Raw genomic sequence first — 19,536 nt, 5'->3', positions numbered from 1 at the left:
AGCAAAGGATTGAAGATTTTCTATGGATGCTTTTTTTTTTTTTTTTTTAAATATATAGTGTTGGCAAAGTTCAGATCTCATTATCATGCATAAATAAAACCCACAGTGAAGATATGAGAAACTGAAACAAAAGAACAAGTCTGCAGCAGAAACACTGGTAATATTGTTTATTAACAGACCAAAGAGATAAAAAAAAAGGATTTTACAGAGCTTTACAGGGTGTTGTGAGTGGTTTAGAATATCTGTATATGTCTATATGTATGTGTATGTTTATGTATGTGTATAAGTGTCCAATAAATAAAATGGGGAGAAAACAGATGTGGTTGCTTTGATGAGATGGAAAAAAACACTGAAACTGACAAAACTACATCCATGTTCCACAGAAAAACAGAAAAACAACTAAGTTAAGACCTGAAACATCAGCATCTGTGTCCGTATCTGCAGGTCACTGACCGAGCTCATGTTTTTTAGTTTTTCTCAGCACCAGCGTCACGTTGTCGTTGGTTGTGACTCGTCCTCGGTGTCGTTGTGTCGTCGTCAGTGGTGCGGTGCCACCCTGGTGTTGTGAAATAGCCGGGTTATTGGAGGTGTTTTTCATCGGCCTGATTCACAACACCAGCTGCAGCACACACACCTGAGACACAGGTCTTCTGCTGTAGGAGGAATTAGGACACACACACACAACACAACACAACACACACAGGAGGAGGAAGATTGTATAATAAAAGACACAGTAAAAGGAATTATACTTAAAAAAAGGGTGAATTGTTAGGACTTTTGTTCCTTTATAAAGTGTCAGTGTCTTATGTAGGTCTGGAGTACAACAGCGTGGATCTCATCGTAGTTGGCTGAGCTCTGTGTCTGTGGCCGTGGATGAACTGCAGCATCTCCACACAGTTATTATGTGGAGCAGCCAAGACAGAATGAGCCTCCATCTGTGTTCTCCGAGGCCAGACTGAAGGACACTGAGTGTGGGCCACAGAAAAAACTCAGCAGCAGCAGCAGCAGAAGAGAGTGAGAGTGAGAGTAGGGGCCGATCGTTTCTCTTAAGTCATACAGTACAGATGCACTCAAGAGGTGCTCGGTTGGCTCTTTTTCCTGAGCGAAATGGTTCTTTCTGGGAAGTTTAACGAGGTTTAAATCACGTTTCTGAATCAAATATTGAGGTTCCTTCAAAATAAAAGCATGGGCGAGAGCTTTGTAGCATTAAAACTGTGGGACTATGTTTGCCAATTGGGTTAAATTGATGAATGCGACATTGCAAAATTCTTTTTCCTCTTTTTTTTTTGTTGCTAATGTGCCAGACTAAGAAGAGGTATTTTCTGCAGAAATCCCCCCTCTGGTGCAGAGACAGAAATATCCCTCCAGTCCTGTGTTGGACTTCAAGCCAAACAACCATCTGCCAGGGTAACAGACATGTCACAGATACTGTACTCTACTCTACTGTACTGTACTGTGCTGTACAGCCTGTGGACAAATGAGACGGCTTTTGTTAAACCAGAGGGAAGCAGGACATGTTTACAATAGATAAAAGCTCTAATTTGTCTCTTATCTGCAGCTTCTTTTTTTAAATTACACTAAAAAAAGTGGTTTAATTCTGGTGAATTTGTGTCGTTTTAGTAAAAATCCAACATGAATCCAAGGTGACTCTTCCTGCTCTACTTGTATCATTTCAGCTCTGGTTCTTGTTTGAATAATAAATTATGATGGATTTGTTGACTTTACTCCACCACCTGTCGTTTAATCTCGACAGTAAACAATAGAGTAAATGACACAATTTAAGACTCTTGCGGAGGACAGTGTGTCTTCTCTACAACCTAACAAACCCTGAACACACACAGGAAGAAGGTGCGAACATGTCTATCAACACTTATCACCTTGTTACACTGCAAAAAGAGCACAACAAGACAAGAATATTTGTCTTATTTCTTGTCAAAATGTATAATTTCTAGTCAAAACTAATCTCTTTCCACTTAAAATAAGACATATCACCTAAAAATGAACTTGTTTTTAGATCATTTTCACTTGTTTCAAACAAATTTTCACTTAAAATAAGTAGAAAAATCTGCCAGTGAAAGCAAGTTTTTTGTGCTTGTAATAAGAAAGAAAAACTTGTTCCACTATCAGATTTTTCTACTTATTTTAAGTGAAAATATGCTTAAGAGAAGTAAAAAGTGTCTGAAAACAACCTAATTTTTGGGTGACGAGTCTTATTTTGAGCATAATTTGATTTGTTTTGGCTAGAAATAACATTTTGACTAGAAATAAGACAAATATTCTTGGTAAGACTTTGAGTTTTTGCAGTGTATGAGATGTCGTGGTAGACATCAGTTACTCTACAACAGGCCTCAGATGCATTAAATCTAAACCCAGAGTATAAAAATAACTATAAAGTGAAATGAACTGAACTAGGGAAAACACATATGAAGCATGGGAACTGTTATCAAACTGGGTCCAATTAAAAAAAAAGACTGTTCAGCTCAATTATAATGGTAAAAAAAAACATGGAGGTAAAATAATGAATGAATAAAGGAAATTAAAAAGAAAAATGATGGTGCATTCAAATAAAAAGGCAACTTAAAAACATAAACTTATTATTTTTTTTATTCCAAATCATCAAAAGATACAAATATGAAACAACAAAATGGGAAAAACAACAGAAGCAAAAACAAAGAAACAAACAGGGGACTGACTGACGACGGGAACGGGCGATATAAAGATGCATCTGTTAAAACACTGATGAACTTAGCGGCCTATACAAAACAAAATGGCAGGCGAATGAGTGTGTGTGTGTGTATATGAGTGTGTGTGTGTGTGTATGAGTGTGTATGTGTCTGTTTGTGTTGATGTGTCATTGTGTCTCAGTTCATCAGTAGCTCCATCTGCACCAGTCTGGCGTTGGTGTCGCCGGCCATGTTGTAGGGAATCATCCCGGCGAAGGTGATCAGGGCTCTGGCCTGGCTGCGCAGTTGCTGTTTGAAAGAAGAAAAAGAAGAAGGAAACTGAATCATTATACAGCTGCTAAAAGTAAAATATAATTATCTAGTAACGATTTCTCATTTAGAAATAAGAACAAACCACACAACTTGGTTTCCTCTTTAGAAAACACAGAAAAACCAAACACTTTATAAATTAACAAATACTGTTAATTATAAATGAGGCATGATGTCATTGTTTTTTTTCTTTTTTTTTTCTTATCAGGCCCCGTGAGTAACAATTATAAAGAAATAGTGTCACATTTATACATTTTCTGGAGGATAACCACTTTATTTTTCTGTTTTAAAACGTCCCACTTAGTGAAAAACTTTTGCCTTCTTATGTTTGACACCGAGGGGGGTCTGGAAAGTAACATTTTTATGTCTTCATGTTGAAATAAACATCATCTGACATACATTAACTCATATATCAGTTAGTTTTTAGAGCATTTTTTGTCATTATAATGCACTAAACCACTTTTACCTCTTTCTGTTTTTACTATTTATTGTTATTCTCTATTGTACTTTTTTAATTGCTCATTGTCTCATGTCATTGTTGTGTATTTCCATTGTTTTCTGCTGCTGGTTGCACCACAAACTGCCCCCTCAGGGACGATAAACATACCTTGAAACACCATTTATTCTATCTAAAACATCAATCAGACTCCTGGTTTCTCACCATGTCTCTGTCCTCGATGGTCCTATGTGGTCGTCCCGGTGTTCCCGCTGTCGCCCCCTTCAGGCGCTTGTACTGGGTGAACAGGATGTTCATGGTGGCGAGCAGCACCTCGGACAGGTTGTGCCGCACCTGAACACACAGGAGGAGAAGATTAGAGCCTTTTATTCTGTTTTATCTTATTTATTTGATGTAATTTTAATTTATTTTATTACTTTACTATTCTTTTTTAATCTAATGAATGATTTTGGTTCATTTATATTCTGTTATTATCATTATTACTGTGCCTATTGTCATTATACACTTTCTTTGATCTCTGTGTGAATGTGCGACTGTATAAGAGGAGATATTATGTTATGATTTAGACTTGAAATTTCTATAAAAATATACAAAATGGTGTTAAAGTCTGAGCACACGTTCATAAACCAATCTCCTCACCTCGTCACTGAAGTTCCTGAACGCAGCCACTCTCTCCTCCACGCTGTCCTGGCTGAGAGGGAGGAGCTTCAAACGCTCCATCACCTGCAGAAGACGAAGAAGAAACACAGACGGACAAAGATTAACAGAGAAGCTGACATCTTATTATGTGTGAATTGTTAAAGTGTTTTCTTTTTTTATTTAGCAGAAATAATGCATGCATGTGCTTCGTTCTGCACTTTGACACTTCAACGGCCACCTAGCGGAGCTTCCCTCCACAAACAGAAGAGATTTAACAGCTTTTTTTTGGACATTTGAGATTTAAGTAAGTATCATCCAATGAAAAACTGCTTAATTTGATCTTCTTCTTTTTATTATTATCATTAATAACAACAGGTCTGATATGTTGTTATCAGTACAACAGGTCTGTACTCACATCGTAGGCTCTGTCCACGTGACCGGCGTGGTATTCGTCGAAGAACGTCATCAGATCCAAGAGCAGGTAGAACGTGCTGTCGACCGATTTCTCTCCTGCGACGCCCTGAGAACGATTCCTGCAGCAGAAAAGAGGATAAATTAAATTAGATTTATTCATTTATTTTTTACATCTGAGGTCATAAAACCAACAACCAGTCGATGTCTGGGATGTTTCTCAGGGAGCTTTGGTTGATTTACACAATGCTGTTGATTACATTTAGATAATTTCTGCAGCGTGTGTGTGTGTGTTCGTACCTCTCAGCGATGGCCACTGCTGTGTTTTTTAGCCTCTCCTTGTTGGACTGAGGAGCGCTGACCTGGGCGATGACTGGACTCAGCAGTCGGTTCATCAGCTCCAACACTTTATCTGGGTTCTGTGATCAAAAATAAATACATAATGATAAAAAAAGTTGAGAAGAAATGAGTGGAAATGTAAAAACTGGGCAGATTTAACAGCGTTTTCTTGCAGCGATCGCCACGGACCAGTCTGCTGCTCGCTCACTCGCTCACCTTGGCCAACTCGTAGAGTCGGACTGCCTCCTCAAACAAGCCCTTGTTCTCGGCCTCCAGAGCCACTTTACTGATGATCGCTCTGGTGTCCCCGGCAAACTTATCTATGACTCCGGGCTAAAGAGACGAGGGAGGAAGATCAGAGTGAGGCTGAGAATACCACAGAGGATACTGCTCCACTTCTGACGGCGGGCGCCACAGCGGAGCAGGAGAACTGTTCTGATAGAAACTAAAGCCTGTGTTAATGGGTTCATGTTAAAGAAAGCGTTTAAACATTTTTTTTTTTAGCAGCAGTAATGCATGCTTGCGCTTCGTTTTGCACTGTAACACTTCAGCGGCCACCTAGCGGCGATTTAACAGCTTTTCTTTTGGTTATTTGAGGTTTAATTCAAAGTATCATCCACTGAAAAACTGCTAAATCTTATCTGACGTACAGTAAATGCACCAGAGAGACTTAAAGTTTAACTAATCAAAACCTTTGCAAGCTCCCTAACTCGCTCTTTATGGAGGTTATTTTGCAGTAAAGACCAGAAAGGAGAAATAATGGAGGCACAACAGCTATCCAACATGAAGCTCATCATGGCGAACACAGTTTGAAGTTCACTATGAAAACTTTTTAATGTCTTAATCTGTATTTATCTGTGTTGTTTGTTTGATGTTAAACTGTGATTTTAACTTGTGTTTCTTTTATGCACACTGAATCTGAATCTGAAGTTATTAGATGGATATAAAAACTAAAATTCATGAGCAAAAATCAGACTGCACATCTGCACTTTAAAATATCATTTTCAAACTCGCACTGTAACAACTTCCTGTCTGTGTTTCAGCCGAATCACTGCGTTTTTTCTAATCACCGTTTCCGACCACAACTGAGCTCTGGTTTGCCTTTAATTTAAAGCCACATTAAAGCAAAATTAAACCTGATTTCTAAACAACATGATCAGTAAATTAGTCTTTCAGAGAGATTTTATCTACTGCATGTGTCTTGTAAGGAAGGCACCATCTGTGGTCTTTTGTTTAATCACCATCTTACAGTTTTATAATGTTAGATATACGTAATAATCCGTCCAATATCTAACTTACTGTATGTAGAGCAACATGAAACACCACTGCAATCATAATGTAATATCCCATTAGCTGTGGAGTTAATGTAGTAATGCAATGTAGAGTAGTCTCCATGGGTGGGATGAAAACATGCAGTGAAGCGAAAATAAAAACCTTCAATTGTCAGATTTTGCTGAGTGAAGCTAAAAAAAACTGTGAGAAAAGTCAAGAAACTAAAAGCTACGATTTAAGTTTTGTGAAAATCTGTTAAATGAGGAATTATCGAATCATGCTGGAGGCAGCTTGAACAACGGGAAGATTTTCTGACCACGTCCGAACTGAAATCGTCAAATAGAGCAAAGAGTGCGAGGAGAAAATGTGAAGCAGGTGAGAAGCAAAATGCAAAATAAATATTAAAACCACAGGAGTCGTCTTCCTACCTTCCTGCTGCCGTCCTTCTCTAATCTCCCCAACAGCATGTCGAACTGTAAACCAGAAGCAAAACAACCACATCATTTACGACTGTGACACCAGAGAAAAAACAGTTGGCGAATAATAAAAACCTCAATTTATCAAGTTTAATATACTAATTTACAATAAAGCTAATAACACAGGGATGCTGCTCTGACATTTATAAAAAAAAGAAATGAGGCTCTATTCTTGGTCCTTGCTGTGTTAAAACGTGGGTCACTCACCTCTCGACTCTCAATAACGAGCTCGCTGACACATCGCATGAACATGTTTTCTCCCTGGCTGTCCTTCTCGTTGCTGCAGAGAGACACATTACAAAACAGGAATTTAACTCATTATTATGGAAGTGTATTGCATTCAATATTTTTCTGTTTTTCTGACAAATTTTTGTTTTTTTTTTCATGGATTTCAAAATCCTGTGAGAAGCTCCCACCTGCAAGTAACATAAAGACTGATTTCAAAATAAAGGTGCTACAGTGACACTCTCTGAGGTGGTGTTCTGTAATAGCAGGTAGTTTCCTTTAAATATAAATCAGAATTTACTGGGAACACAGTGAAAAATGAGTAAAATGAGTGGAGTTTTCCTTTTGAAAATCTACAATGCCGTTGATACTGTAGCTCGACTGTATTTTTTGTGGAGCATACAGTATCCATGCATTTATCTCGACATGGATCTAAGATGATCCATGATGAAGTGGAGGCTTGACTCGTGGATGTATTTGGCTTGACTGCAATGGTTAAACGTTAAACTTGCAGGTGGGAGCTTCTCGTTAAGTCTCGTTAAGTCAGAAAAAGACTACCACGAAACAAAAGAAATAATTACCTTGAAAAACAAACCAAAAAAAATAAATTACTCAAGTGAATGCAATACACTTCCGTACATTGTCAATTAATGCAAGCAAAAGTCAAATTTAATACGGCTGATAGATAAGATAGCGTCCATCACATTCTTGCCTCTCCATTTGAAAAATAAGAAAAAGGATGTTCTTTTTATTATTATAACCTTTATTATTTATAACCAGGTTTGTCCCATCGAGACATCTTTTGCAAGAGAAACCTGGCCAAGAATGGCAGCAGCACATAAAGTTTCAACACATTAATCATAGACAAAAAACAAAAAACAATAGATTTTTTAAGATTAGTTAAAAGAATTTACAAGATTAGTCAAAAAATAAAACATTTGCACTGCTAAAGCCTGTGAGAGAAAAGAGGGAGTGAAGGAGTGTAGGATTATTTACCGTAAGAAGTAGAAGTACTGCAGGGCTTCCCGTGGATCAGTGGACTCAAACTTGCGAGTGTAGAGCATGAGCAGGCGGATAAAGTTGAGCCGACGTACCATGGGAGGGTCCCCGGGCTCCTGGCTCACTGCACACACACACAAAACACACACCAAGTGAACACTGTGTTTTTTTTCCATCTTTTAACCGAGATGTTTTTTTTTCCAAGGCGGTTGATTGACACTCACGCAGCTGAGCGCTCTGACCGGACGACTTGAGCAGCAGCCGCAGCTCGTACAGCACCAGCGCCATGTGCACGGCGTGACTCCGCAGCCTCTCGACGCGGAACAGGAAGGCGAGCGCCGCCTCAAACTGAGCTGTCAGGAACAACACCTGGAAGTAGAGGAAGGGCTGCTGGCTCGCCGAGAAGTGGGACTCTCCTGATGGACGGAGGGAGAGACGAGACAGAAAGAAAGAAAACAGCTGTGTTACTTCCAACATGTTCAACGTGATCACGCCTGTAGTTTAAAATGTAATAAAATTGTGAAGTCTTTTAACAACCACTTTAAATTTAACCATTCAAAGTAAATTAACAGATGCAAACTATGAATTAAGACACTAAATAATGTTTGATCAATATTCTTACAAGAAGAAAATGAAAGAAAACATATTTGAAATGAAACGTGCGATCTATAGTTTATCTTGTTTTCTCATCTCCCATGTTTTTCTCCAGGTAACGAGCTGCAGTCCAGATGTTTCATATGCAAACAGTTGAGTGCATCATCCAAATGTAATAAATCAATACTTTGCTTTTAATTAACTAAACAAAACCCTGTGCAATTTCACATGAGAAATGGAAATAGAAAACAAAATGAAACTCATTTTCTGTATCAGCCATCTGACAAATCAGCGTTTCTTCTTCTTAATGCACAAACCGTCCAGTTTCAACCATAAAAGTCATAAAATACCAAATCTCAGCTCAATAAAATGTTCAAATGATCAGTTTTATGTTCACAGCTTTGGTTCGGTCTCTGTTTGATCAGCTCATTGAGTCTCTGTTCAAAAATTAGACTTTTACATGAAGAAAGACCTTGAATAAATGTAATTAAAGGTATTAATTTTATTTTTTCATCTGTAATATATGGATATATAAATAAAAATTGATTTGATTTGACTTTGTGAAGCTCATTGTTCTATATAATCTACAGTGTCAAGGTGAGAATCTAACATTAGCGTCCCTGAGGGAGTTAGATAAGATCCATTTCATCCTATTATTATTGGACTAAAATGAGTTTCTGTGAAGTCACAGTGACCTTCATCTTTGACCTTTGACATCCTCATCAGTTCATCCTTGAATCTATTTGAACCTTTTCCGACTGATGTAACCAGGTTTTATCAATATGCTGCGGGAAGGAAAAAGGCAGTGCGATGTCACGACGACCTTGCCCCGGCTCCTGTCTAATGTCACTGAATTCATTTCATGTCTAATAACGACGACTCCTCTCTCAGTTTAACTCTGCAGGTCAAGACGAACCGCGGCGGCGAATTCTGAGAAGTTTCTAACTACAGTACGGCAGCTAAGATGCGAGCGCAAACTATTTGGAAAAACATTTTTTTTTTTTTTTGTCCAGCGCAGGTACTTAGTCATCAAGTTTACTTTTTAATTATAAATCCTTAATCCTCTCGCCGGCTGAAACTTTGGGGTAGCAGAACAGGGTGGACCATGTCAGCCATTTTATAGCCTTATCTCAGACTCACAGCGCTTTTAGTTCAAAAAAACGAGAGCGTGTGAGAGAAGAAGGAGAAGAGGAGGAGAGGAGAGAGGGAGAGAGAGGGAAAAACAGCAAAGAAGGAGAGATAAGAGTGTGGGAGTGAGGGGGAGTCGAGGCGGCGGCGGAGCGCACAGAAACCAGAAATGAGAAAGAAGAACAAAATATGCGCATGCGATGTGGGAGGAGGGAGGGGAGTGGAGCGAAGTGAAAGAGGACAAAAATCAGTGGGAGGACGGAGGGAAAACAGCGGTGCAGGTGTGAGGATAAAAAAAAAAAAATAAAAAAAAAAAAAAAAAAAACGGGGATAAGGAATAAAAGGAAGAAGACCTAGATGCAGCGAACAGAGAAGTAGAAGAGGAAGAAGAGGAGGCAGGAGAAGAGACGAGGCCGAGGGAAGAGCGTTGGCGGCGTTAAGAGAGAAAATAAAGGAAAAGGCTCTGGGCTCCGACGTCCTGCTGTGAAGCAAGATGGAGGACGGCGAGCGAGGGAGGGAGGGAGGGAGGGAGGGACGCGGTGCCAGACGAAGAGAGAGAGAGAGAGAAAGAGAAGGAGAGAAGCACAGCGGGGGGAGAAAACAGAATGAGGCTTCAGGCTGCATTTCCCACTGAGCAACAGGGAGCGAAGGAGGGAGAGAGGGAGGGAGGGAGGGAGGGAGGGTGAGGGCTGCAGAAAGAGAGAAAGAGAGAGAAAGAGAGGGAGAAAGAGGGAGAGAAAGAGGAGTGCAGTCTTATCTGAAGGGAGCAGCATCGGCCTGTGGAGAGGACGGCACCCACGGGAGGAAACTGTGCTTTCTCAAACTCAGCAGGAGACGAGAGGAGGAGAGGAGGCCCGATGCCCCTCGTGCTCTCGCTCTCGCTGTTTTTTTATTTATTTATTTTTATTTTTTCGGTACGTGCTGGGAGAGGTTGGGGGGGTTTAAGTGGGTACTTTTATTTTGAAAATGACAGGAGGTGAAGAATCAAGGTCATCAAAGTCCGACAGGCCCTCGAGAAAACAAGCTTCCTGTCACTCAGTGAGAAGCCGCCGTGAACAAAACAACGCGTTAATCTGAATACGCAAGAACAGAACGTCAGGTGATCGGGTGAAAGCTGATTATTTTTTAAAAGGTTTTTTTTTTTTTTTAAGTTCCTGAAAAGTAAAAGCATCACTCCTCTTCTCGTGTGCAGCGTGTTCAAAGACCGACAGTTCAAAGATGTGTCGTTACTAAATATAATACATTTTGTGTTCTACTGTCCTTTCTATGACTTTATTATAAGACAAAAACTGTTTAGTGAAGTTAGATCAAAATAACGAATGTGTTGGTGGTTGGACGATGCTGAGAAGCTAAAACGTCTTTTTCAGTTGAATACATCTGCATTTTCTTGGGCAATGAGACGAAGATCGATATATACGGATGAGAACTGAAAGTAATCTTAAATTGGTTATTTATGTGTCACACTTGTGTGGCAGCCAGGTAATACCAACAGAAAGGACTAAGGTCTAGTTTTTGTATTTGTCAGTAAATGTGTCTTGTAATCCCATATGCCATACGGAAATAAAAATTCATTCATTCATTCATACAGAACTGCTCCTATTGGATAATCTCAGTTTAAATTGAGTTTAAAGTCAATAAACTTGTCTTTTTTTTGGCTTGTTTTCATTTTAAACCTGGGTTTAGTTATTTTAAACCCTGTTTTAATGTTGGATGAATTAAATATCGTTGGTGCAATCGAGACACACGACACATCCCTGAGCTGTTACTGAACATTTAACCTTTTTGGAGAGGATTAATTGTTGAACTCAAACGAAAATAAATAAATAAATAAAATAAAAGAATAAAAGCTGTGTCCTCTGTGTTGTAATATGAAGGACGCCGAAGCCTCGGAGGGACCGGGGACGGTGGAGTCAAGAGGACACGAGACCAGGTGACACACGTTGTCCTTGTTTTGTTTCCAGCACGGTGAATAATTATCATTAACATTATGTTTTTTCAGTCTCGCCTACAAGCTGCTGTTTCCTGTTACTTACTGTTCGCTGAGGGTTATTTCATGAGGTCGACAGACAAAAAAAACAACTATAAAACAGTTATAAAAGACGAGCAGCAAACCTGTTGAGATGTATTTCAATGTATTTCTATATCTCAACAGTTTTTTTAAAAATCAATTCACAAACAAATTTCCGGCTCAAACTTGTGAACTTTTGTTCCCCGTGTGCCGTGACGAAGCGCTCTGAATTTGCTTCAGCTCTGAGTCACGCTGTCTGGCTTGTTGTCCATAGCAACAGCAGCAGCAGCAGCAGCAGCAGCAGACTGAGGGAGGCTCTGTAGCGTTTAGAGCTGCTCCACAAAAACCAAACCGGAGGAGGGGGAAAACAAGACGAGGAGGAAGAAGAAGACGGAGAAGAAACACGTTTCCAAAGCTGAAATATTCATAACTGTTTTGGCTTTTAAGTGCTGTTGAATTATCCAGCAGAGCTTCTGTCTGTATATGTGTGTGTGTGTGTATTTTTTATTACTTTACAGTAGGGGAAACGAGTGCGTACCGTAGTCCTCCAGCAGCTGCTTCTGTAGCTGTGGCAGGGTCAGTCTGTCCTGAGGAGAGCTGCTGCCGTCGTCATCAAAACACACCTGGTTCAACTGCAGAGGACAAAACACGGGACAACAGAATGAAACAACGACTTTGGCTCAAAGGAGGCTTGATTATCTAACAAAAAAGAGATGTAAGATAGATAGTAGCCTGTATATCTTATAAAATGCACATTTTCTTTTCTTTTTAAACTATTTATTCTGTATGATGTGTTACATGGACCTGTGTCTGCAATAAAGCTTTATATATATAGTAGATTTACAGACTTTGCTTATAATTTCCTGCATCTGACGTGTTGGTCGTGCCTTATGGATAATATGTCCTACATGACACTTTCCATGCTCAGTATGGATTTTTTTCTTTAAAACACATCTTCTTGCTGTGTGAAATGCACTGACGCATCAGCTCAGGCAGGTTCGGGCCGGCTTCTTCTGTGCCACCGTCTCTACTGTTGTTGTGAAGCATGCAAACATGATTTTGTCCAGTTTCAGTCCGATTAAGGCGTATACATGCAGAAGAAAACCGATTATTGTTTCTGATTACCGCATTATCTGGGTGTTTCAGTTGCACTTTGGTACACTGAAAGGATTGTTGTAAAGGGCTGTATAAATAAAGTATATTACATGACAAAGTACAAGCATTAGTCGACTAAAAAGTCATTAGTCGACCAAAATGTCATTGGTCGATTGGTCGCAGAGAAAAAAAACAAACATTTGGAGCCATGTCTTGTCAAAATTAAGTCAAAATCAATATGACTGAACTGTATATGAAAGGCCAATAGGCCAAGATATAGGAAGTCGTGACACTCACTCGCTGTCAGTTTTTACACGTCCCTATTTTAGTTTAGTCGACCAATCGCCCTAAACAACGACTATTGGTCGGGGGCAGCCCTAAATAATTTGGTTTTTTGAACTGTGATGTAAACGTACCGATTAGCTTCCACTACCCCGCTCCCTCTTCACCTCTCACCCATGGATTAATGTAAGACCATGCTACATAGAGCAATATAAATTAATATAAAATAAAATAAATTTGTTATTTCATCAACTTTTTTTTCCCCCTAACTGTGGTGCTTTTAATATTTGTATCTAACTATTTATTCTACTATTTAATTATATGTTTTTCTCGCTTTTATTATCTGCTTTTACTGCCTACTATTCTAATATTGGAATTCCCCCCCAGGGATTATTAAAATATCATTATCGTTAACAATAAAGTTGGTATATTTAACTCCATTTTAATAATAACTGCACCTTCAGCCAGAGGTAGTCCTCCGTCTTGTCCGCCACCTCTCCGTGGTTGTCACTGATGTCGCACTTTCCGATCAGGCAGTAGACGGCTCTCTTGTAGGGGTCGGCGCTGTTCCTCAGCACTCTGCGGTAGTGGAGGCGAAGCTTGTTCTCGGACGTCGGTGAAAGGCTGAAGAGAAGAGATTATGATTATGATGTGAACTTCCTTTTGTTGTCTAGTGTTATAGACAAAAAACACTTCAAAAACTCAAAATCTTTCCAAGAATATTTGTCTTATTTCTTGTCAAAATGTCTCATTTCTAATCAAAACTAATCTCTCCCGCTTAAAATAAGACTTGTCACCTAAAAATTAGCTTGAAAGTGAAAAGCAGGTTTTTTGTGCTTGTACTAAGGAAGAAAAACTTGCTCCACTATCAGATTTTTCTACTTATTTTTGAAAGAAGTAAAAATTGTCTAAAAACAAGCTACTTTTTAATGTGATGAGTCTTATTTTAAGTAGAATGAGATTAGTTTTGACTAGAAATGACATTTTGACGAGAAATAACACAAATATTCTTGGTAAGATATTTGAGTTTTTGCAGTGCATCATGATATAATTTAAAAAAAACAAGGAGCCTTCATCACCGTCGGTCCGGGCTGCTCATGTACTCCTGGAACCAGGTCTTGAAGTCTCCCAGCTGGTGTTGCACTCTGTTCACCACCTGCATGGCGGCGTTCAGGTCTCCGCAGCGCAGACAGTAGTAGATCACAGCCCACACCGGGTGGCCCTCGATCTCGCCGTCCTGTTACATAAACGTACGTGGTTTAATTCATCCATGTTGTTATACAATGAGACTTGATGAGTCTTCTGCTACAAGTTCATTGAGTTTGTACTGAACTTTGGGAGAGTTAACGTTTAGTTTTTTATGCATCATCGGGTTCACAAAGCACTTTAAAAATGGAAACTTTGGTATCATCAAACCCTTGAGGAAGGATCATACGAGTTGTTTTATCCGACTGTTTCATGTCTCGTCTTCACTGACTTGTATTTTTAGTTTCTATTTTAGTTCCTTCTTCAACGTCTTTGTGAATGAGGGCGAGCCTTCAATGCTTTTCAAGTTTAAATAAAGGCTATTAATAAATATAACAAGACAAAACCTGGTATTTGTGACTCTGATTCTGACGTGTCCATACCATAAGAGCGTATGAAGCGTGACTGAGCTGAGATACCGTGATAAACAAGGTTAGAAACATGTTGCCTGTGGAAGTGACATAGTTTAATCAGTTGAGATTCAATGTATTTTGGCCACTATATTATCTTTGTACATGAATGTTTCGTTATTTTTGTTTCTGATCAATTAAATCAAGCCGAGGTCATGAATAAATATCAACGAGCTTTGATGTTAGTTATTGTGAATAGGATCAATCAATCAAATGATGAATAGATAAGATGAGAAGAAGAAAAAACACTAGATAAAATAAAGTGAAATAGATAGGTGTAATAGGATAAAATAGAATAAGAATGAATGATGAATGAATGAAAGATAATAATAAATAAATATAGATAAATTAAATGAAATAGGTAAAGTAGGTTAGATAAATATGTATAATGTGTAGGTAGATCAAGGGGATAGAGAGATATTGCAATTAAGACAATAAATAGTTTTATAATCATAGGATCTTGATGTTTGGCAGATATACGTTTACAAATGGCAGGTTTAACCAATTACAGGTGATGTTTTGATTACCCATAAGCATTCAAATGTATCTGTGTGTGTCTGTGTGTGTGTTACCTGCATGCCTGCCAGCGGTCCTGGTAGTTTAATGTTGAGGAAGCTGCGGACTAGTTGGTACGTTCCTGGCACCCCTCCTAACTGGGCCTGGTGGAGGTTTCCAAACACTGTGACCATGGTGTAGTTTTTATAACTGTGACAGAGAGAGAAGACACACACACAGAGTTCAGTTTAACGTTATATATCCGGCACTAAGTTGTTGCCTATGATTTGTTCATTAGTTTATTTATAGGATCCCCATTAGCTGATGTCATTATTATTAGGTACGAAGAATACATCAGACATCGCATTACATTACCACAACGGTTCAACCCGCAAATAATTCCTACAATAAATTATTATGCGTTATATATATATATTATTCATTGAATTTACAATTTATTTAAATAGTCTTTTTAAAAATGTGTTTTGAGTTAATATTTTTGATGTTATTATTAGGTAATGTGTTCCATCCTATAATGGCTCTGTATATTACAGTATGTTTTAAAAGTTTGCTCTTGGTTTAGGTGTCAGTAAATTATCATATCTTGACTGTCTGGTTGCGTATTTGTTGATATATTCGCTATCCGATCTGAGAAATATTGTGGGTTTTTTTTTTATTGTTAATCAAAATTTTCATGAAAGTTAGAAGCTTAATTCTTAAAGAAGATACATTCTATATTCTAAATTCTGCCATGATATTCTAAATTCAAAATTCTGCCATTCTAAATTCCGCCATGATATTCTAAATTCAAAATTCTGCCATGATATTCTAAATTCTAAATTCTGCCATGACATTCTAAGTTCTAAATTCTGCCATGATATTCTAGCCATGATAAATTCTGATGCATTTTAAAGATATTTTGCAATGCATGCATGACAAGAACAAGCTCAGTCACCTCTTCTCCAGGAAGCTGAGCGCCTGATGCACGAAGGCCATCTGCATTTCCACTGAGGTGCGGCTCTTGAGCGTGTCTTTAGCTGGAACCAGCAACACGTCCGTCATCTGCTTCACCATCAGCCACATGTCCGATACGTTCTGAAACACACACACAAAAACAATAACACTGATCTACATGTTCTGCAGAAGATAAAAGTGCTACATGAAAGAATAAAAGATCATTTTATGTTGATACCAGTCGGTGTTTTTTTACCTTGTCGTCCAGACTTTCTGCGACAGAAGCACACAGGTCTCCCAGATTGGGCTGAATGTGGCCGTTCACGATCTTCTCGTTGAAAATGTAGATCTGACGGAGACATCAGAGGCGACGAGAGGAGAGAGAGACACAAAAAGATAAGATAAAGATAAATAAGGTCAGAGTTTAAAAGCAAAAAACGCTACGACGGCAATCGAGTGAAATGGTTCACGACGAAGAACAGGAAGAAGAGGATCAAAACGTTTAACAGGTCGTCGAAGAGGATGACGAAAATCAGACAAACGACTCCGCACGCGATGTGTCGACACATGGTCGGACTCGGAGGGAGAGAGAGAGAGAGAGGCTGCGCTTTAAAAGCAAAGCAACTGCGTCATAAAAGCGAGATCAGAGAAAACAAAACAGAGAGTGAGTGAGAAAACAGAAGAGAAGGTCAGACAGACAGGATGATGAGAGAGGGAGAGATGATGGAGAGACATAGAGACACAGTCAGAGAGAGAGAGAGAGAGAGAGAATCAGCCCCTCTACCCCCCACCCAAATTAATCAATATGTTTGATCCGCCACTTCCTGGCTCGCTGTGACCCAGTTTTAACTCAACAATCAAACAGGGCATCACCAACAGTACGACGATAACGATGAACACATCTGGGTTTAATTCACTTTAGCTACAATTCAGGAGGTGGATGTTTGTTTAGAAACATCTGTGTTTAAAGGGATAGTTCACCCAAAATTCAAATTTCACTCATTATCTACTCACCCTCATGTCGACTAAGGACTGGGAGAATTTTCAGAGTCCTCCCTGCCCTGTCGGAGTTGCACGTGAGATTTGCACTTTTTTTGACACAGGAAGAGCAGTGAACTGAGACACTGGGAGCTTCCGCTACTAACAAGCTTAAAATATAGACTTATTTAATTTTTTTCGGAACAGTTTCTCATGTCGGGGCTTCAATACAAGAGGGACATTACAGACGAGCACTATGGAGGTATTTGGATGTTTTTTGGTGTGTCTTTTTGGACGAAGAAAAGTGAGCCCCATTCACAACCATTACAGTATATGGACAAATACTGCTGCGTGGAGCCCATTCTCCCAGCCCTTAGTCGACATGAGGGTGAGTAGATAATGAGTGAAATTTGAATTTTGGGTGAACTATCCCTTTAATGTCTGTTACTGGTTATGTCATAGCTATATGTATTATCTGTACTATATGTAATCTACTTTTCTTTTTTTGTCTGCATGTTATGCCAGTGTTGCTATGTGTCGCCTGTACATGTCCTATTTGTTAGTGTAGTGTATTATCCACCTGAACGTTTTGCTTTAACATCATGCATTACGTTCTTCTGTCTTTCTTGGAACTGAAGCAAAGTGTTTAGTAACAGTAATAGATGAGACATGAGTGACCCTTGTGAGATGCGCCCTAGGTGAATGTGTTTTTTGTTGTTCACGGAGCCTTAAGCTGATGTTTAGCCTCGTCCGGAGGATGAACCCAAGGTCGTAAAATTATATATAGGCTAGATCCTGTCTTGTGTTCATGAAAACAAAACATGAACTGTGTATGTTAAACAGATACAGGTATTGTTTGGATTTACAGAATGCTTCTGTTAATGTCGAACAGTTAATGCCTAAAGTTATATCCTTATGTTGGGAGAAGGTGGAGTTTTGGAGTTAGAAAGTATATAAAGATTGTGGTTTTGAGCCATAGGGAGAGGGAGATCTCACATTGGCACCAGAGATGCTCCAGGATTCAGCATTTTTTGTACACTGTTCTTCTTGTTTCTACTTTTTTGAATACAAGTGAAGACGTGTCGGCGGTGATCCCTTCTTTTCATCAACACATCAATATACCACATTAGTATGAGCTTTTAGGTAAATTGATATGTAATTTCAGCTGTATTTTAATGCATTGCTTAATTGTTTTTTTTGGTTCTTGGGTCGCCTGTAACATCTGGCCAGGGATGTCAGTCGTAATTATATCGTCTGTCCACCAGAGCGCACTGATATATAGGTATATCTTAGTCATAAAACTCAACTGATGCGTCATAAATAAATATATTTTCCATATAAATATAAATATAATCGTCTTTGCTGAAAATTTCCCACAAGTTGAGGCGACTCACCTGTCGTCCGTACGCCACCTCCACGCTGTCCAACGCACTCCTTCCTGGAGCCGTCACCTCGCTGACGAAGCTCGGCTACAACACACGACACAAATAAAGAGTTAAATGTGATAAAAAGGTGCAAGTTTTTTTTTTTTTTTAATGCCGTTTAGAATATTTCCTTGTTGTCTGTGTTTCCCACGTGTTTCCTACAGGATGGGAGTCTTTTACTCTACTCAGGCAGAACGTTTCCTCTTTGGGCCTCTTCATTATTAAAGAGCAACAATGGTTGGACCTCGCCACTTTCCGTTTCCCCTTTTTTTATTTTGTGTATTCATTTTTTATAGCAGATCTCGGTAAAACAGAGGCGGAGGTTGCGTTAAATCCTACAACCCTTATATTAAATTTAGCCGACATATGGATGAAGCATCTTCTCGTCGCCTTGAGCAACGAGTTCAGCCTCCAAAAACCCCTGCAGCGAGTTCTTCCCCTCCAAATTCAGATTCAGAGCCATGTAGCTCTTCGTTCTCTCTATCATATTTCGCTATTCATATTTTATCATTCATTTCATTTCATCTTTGCACCTCCACATCTTGACTGAAGTCCAGTGCGTCTTCTCCCGCTCCGAGCAGCGTGTGCAGGACTCTCTGCTTCACCTGCTCCCACTGGACCAGCATGGACTCGCGGTGATACTCCTCCGCCAACAGGAACGTCTGCAAACATTAAATAAACTCAATACTTATTCATACAGCACACAACTTTAGGCCATTACCACCGTTTTATGTGTTTGTGGATTAAAACAACTCTTCTCCCTGACCTGCAGAACAGAAATGCACAAAATGCACAATGCCTTTTGTTATTACGTTATAAATGTTTACTTTTTATATTATTTTATGTAATTTATATCATATAATTGTTATGAAAGCTGCTGGACGATCTGAATTTCCCTCCTAGTAGGGATTAATAAAGTATTTTCTATTCTATGTCACCGTTTTGAGTCAGCAGCAGGAAAGATAAGACTTAAACTCACGTGTTAAATGTTACGCAACGAATTAATGCAGCAATTTTCTAGCGTTTTTTCACATGTGCCAAAGTTTTCCCTGGTGATTTTTAACTTGCTGAAGATGTATAGTGTATAATTATTAACAACTTACCCCCCTACA

The 19,536-nt window shown here is 39.1% G+C and overlaps 1 protein-coding gene across 1 annotated transcript in view; it reads right to left on the bottom strand.

The window, feature by feature from the left end:
• Nucleotides 1-2,652: 2,652 nt before the first annotated feature.
• The window catches only part of nup93 (nucleoporin 93), a 35,608-nt gene continuing 18,724 nt past the window's right edge, over nt 2,653-19,536 (bottom strand). Inside the window, exons 5-22 of the mRNA XM_083973268.1 lie at nt 18,958-19,086; nt 18,395-18,469; nt 16,279-16,371; nt 16,024-16,163; nt 15,146-15,278; nt 13,998-14,155; nt 13,377-13,542; nt 12,080-12,173; nt 8,036-8,227; nt 7,809-7,935; nt 6,795-6,867; nt 6,540-6,584; nt 5,056-5,172; nt 4,801-4,919; nt 4,505-4,622; nt 4,090-4,173; nt 3,655-3,783; nt 2,653-2,972 (exon numbers count right to left, since the gene is read on the bottom strand). Coding sequence (XP_083829394.1) covers nt 2,862-2,972; nt 3,655-3,783; nt 4,090-4,173; nt 4,505-4,622; nt 4,801-4,919; nt 5,056-5,172; nt 6,540-6,584; nt 6,795-6,867; nt 7,809-7,935; nt 8,036-8,227; nt 12,080-12,173; nt 13,377-13,542; nt 13,998-14,155; nt 15,146-15,278; nt 16,024-16,163; nt 16,279-16,371; nt 18,395-18,469; nt 18,958-19,086 — 2,103 coding nt within the window. The 3' untranslated portion in view covers nt 2,653-2,861. The remainder of the gene's footprint in view (nt 2,973-3,654; nt 3,784-4,089; nt 4,174-4,504; nt 4,623-4,800; nt 4,920-5,055; nt 5,173-6,539; nt 6,585-6,794; nt 6,868-7,808; nt 7,936-8,035; nt 8,228-12,079; nt 12,174-13,376; nt 13,543-13,997; nt 14,156-15,145; nt 15,279-16,023; nt 16,164-16,278; nt 16,372-18,394; nt 18,470-18,957; nt 19,087-19,536) is intronic.

Source organism: Trachurus trachurus, assembly GCF_905171665.1.
Source record: "Trachurus trachurus genome assembly, chromosome: 6".
NCBI lineage: Eukaryota > Metazoa > Chordata > Actinopteri > Carangiformes > Carangidae > Trachurus > Trachurus trachurus.
The sequence above is the reverse complement of the archived record's forward strand: the minus strand, read 5'-3'. Positions and strand labels throughout refer to the sequence as shown.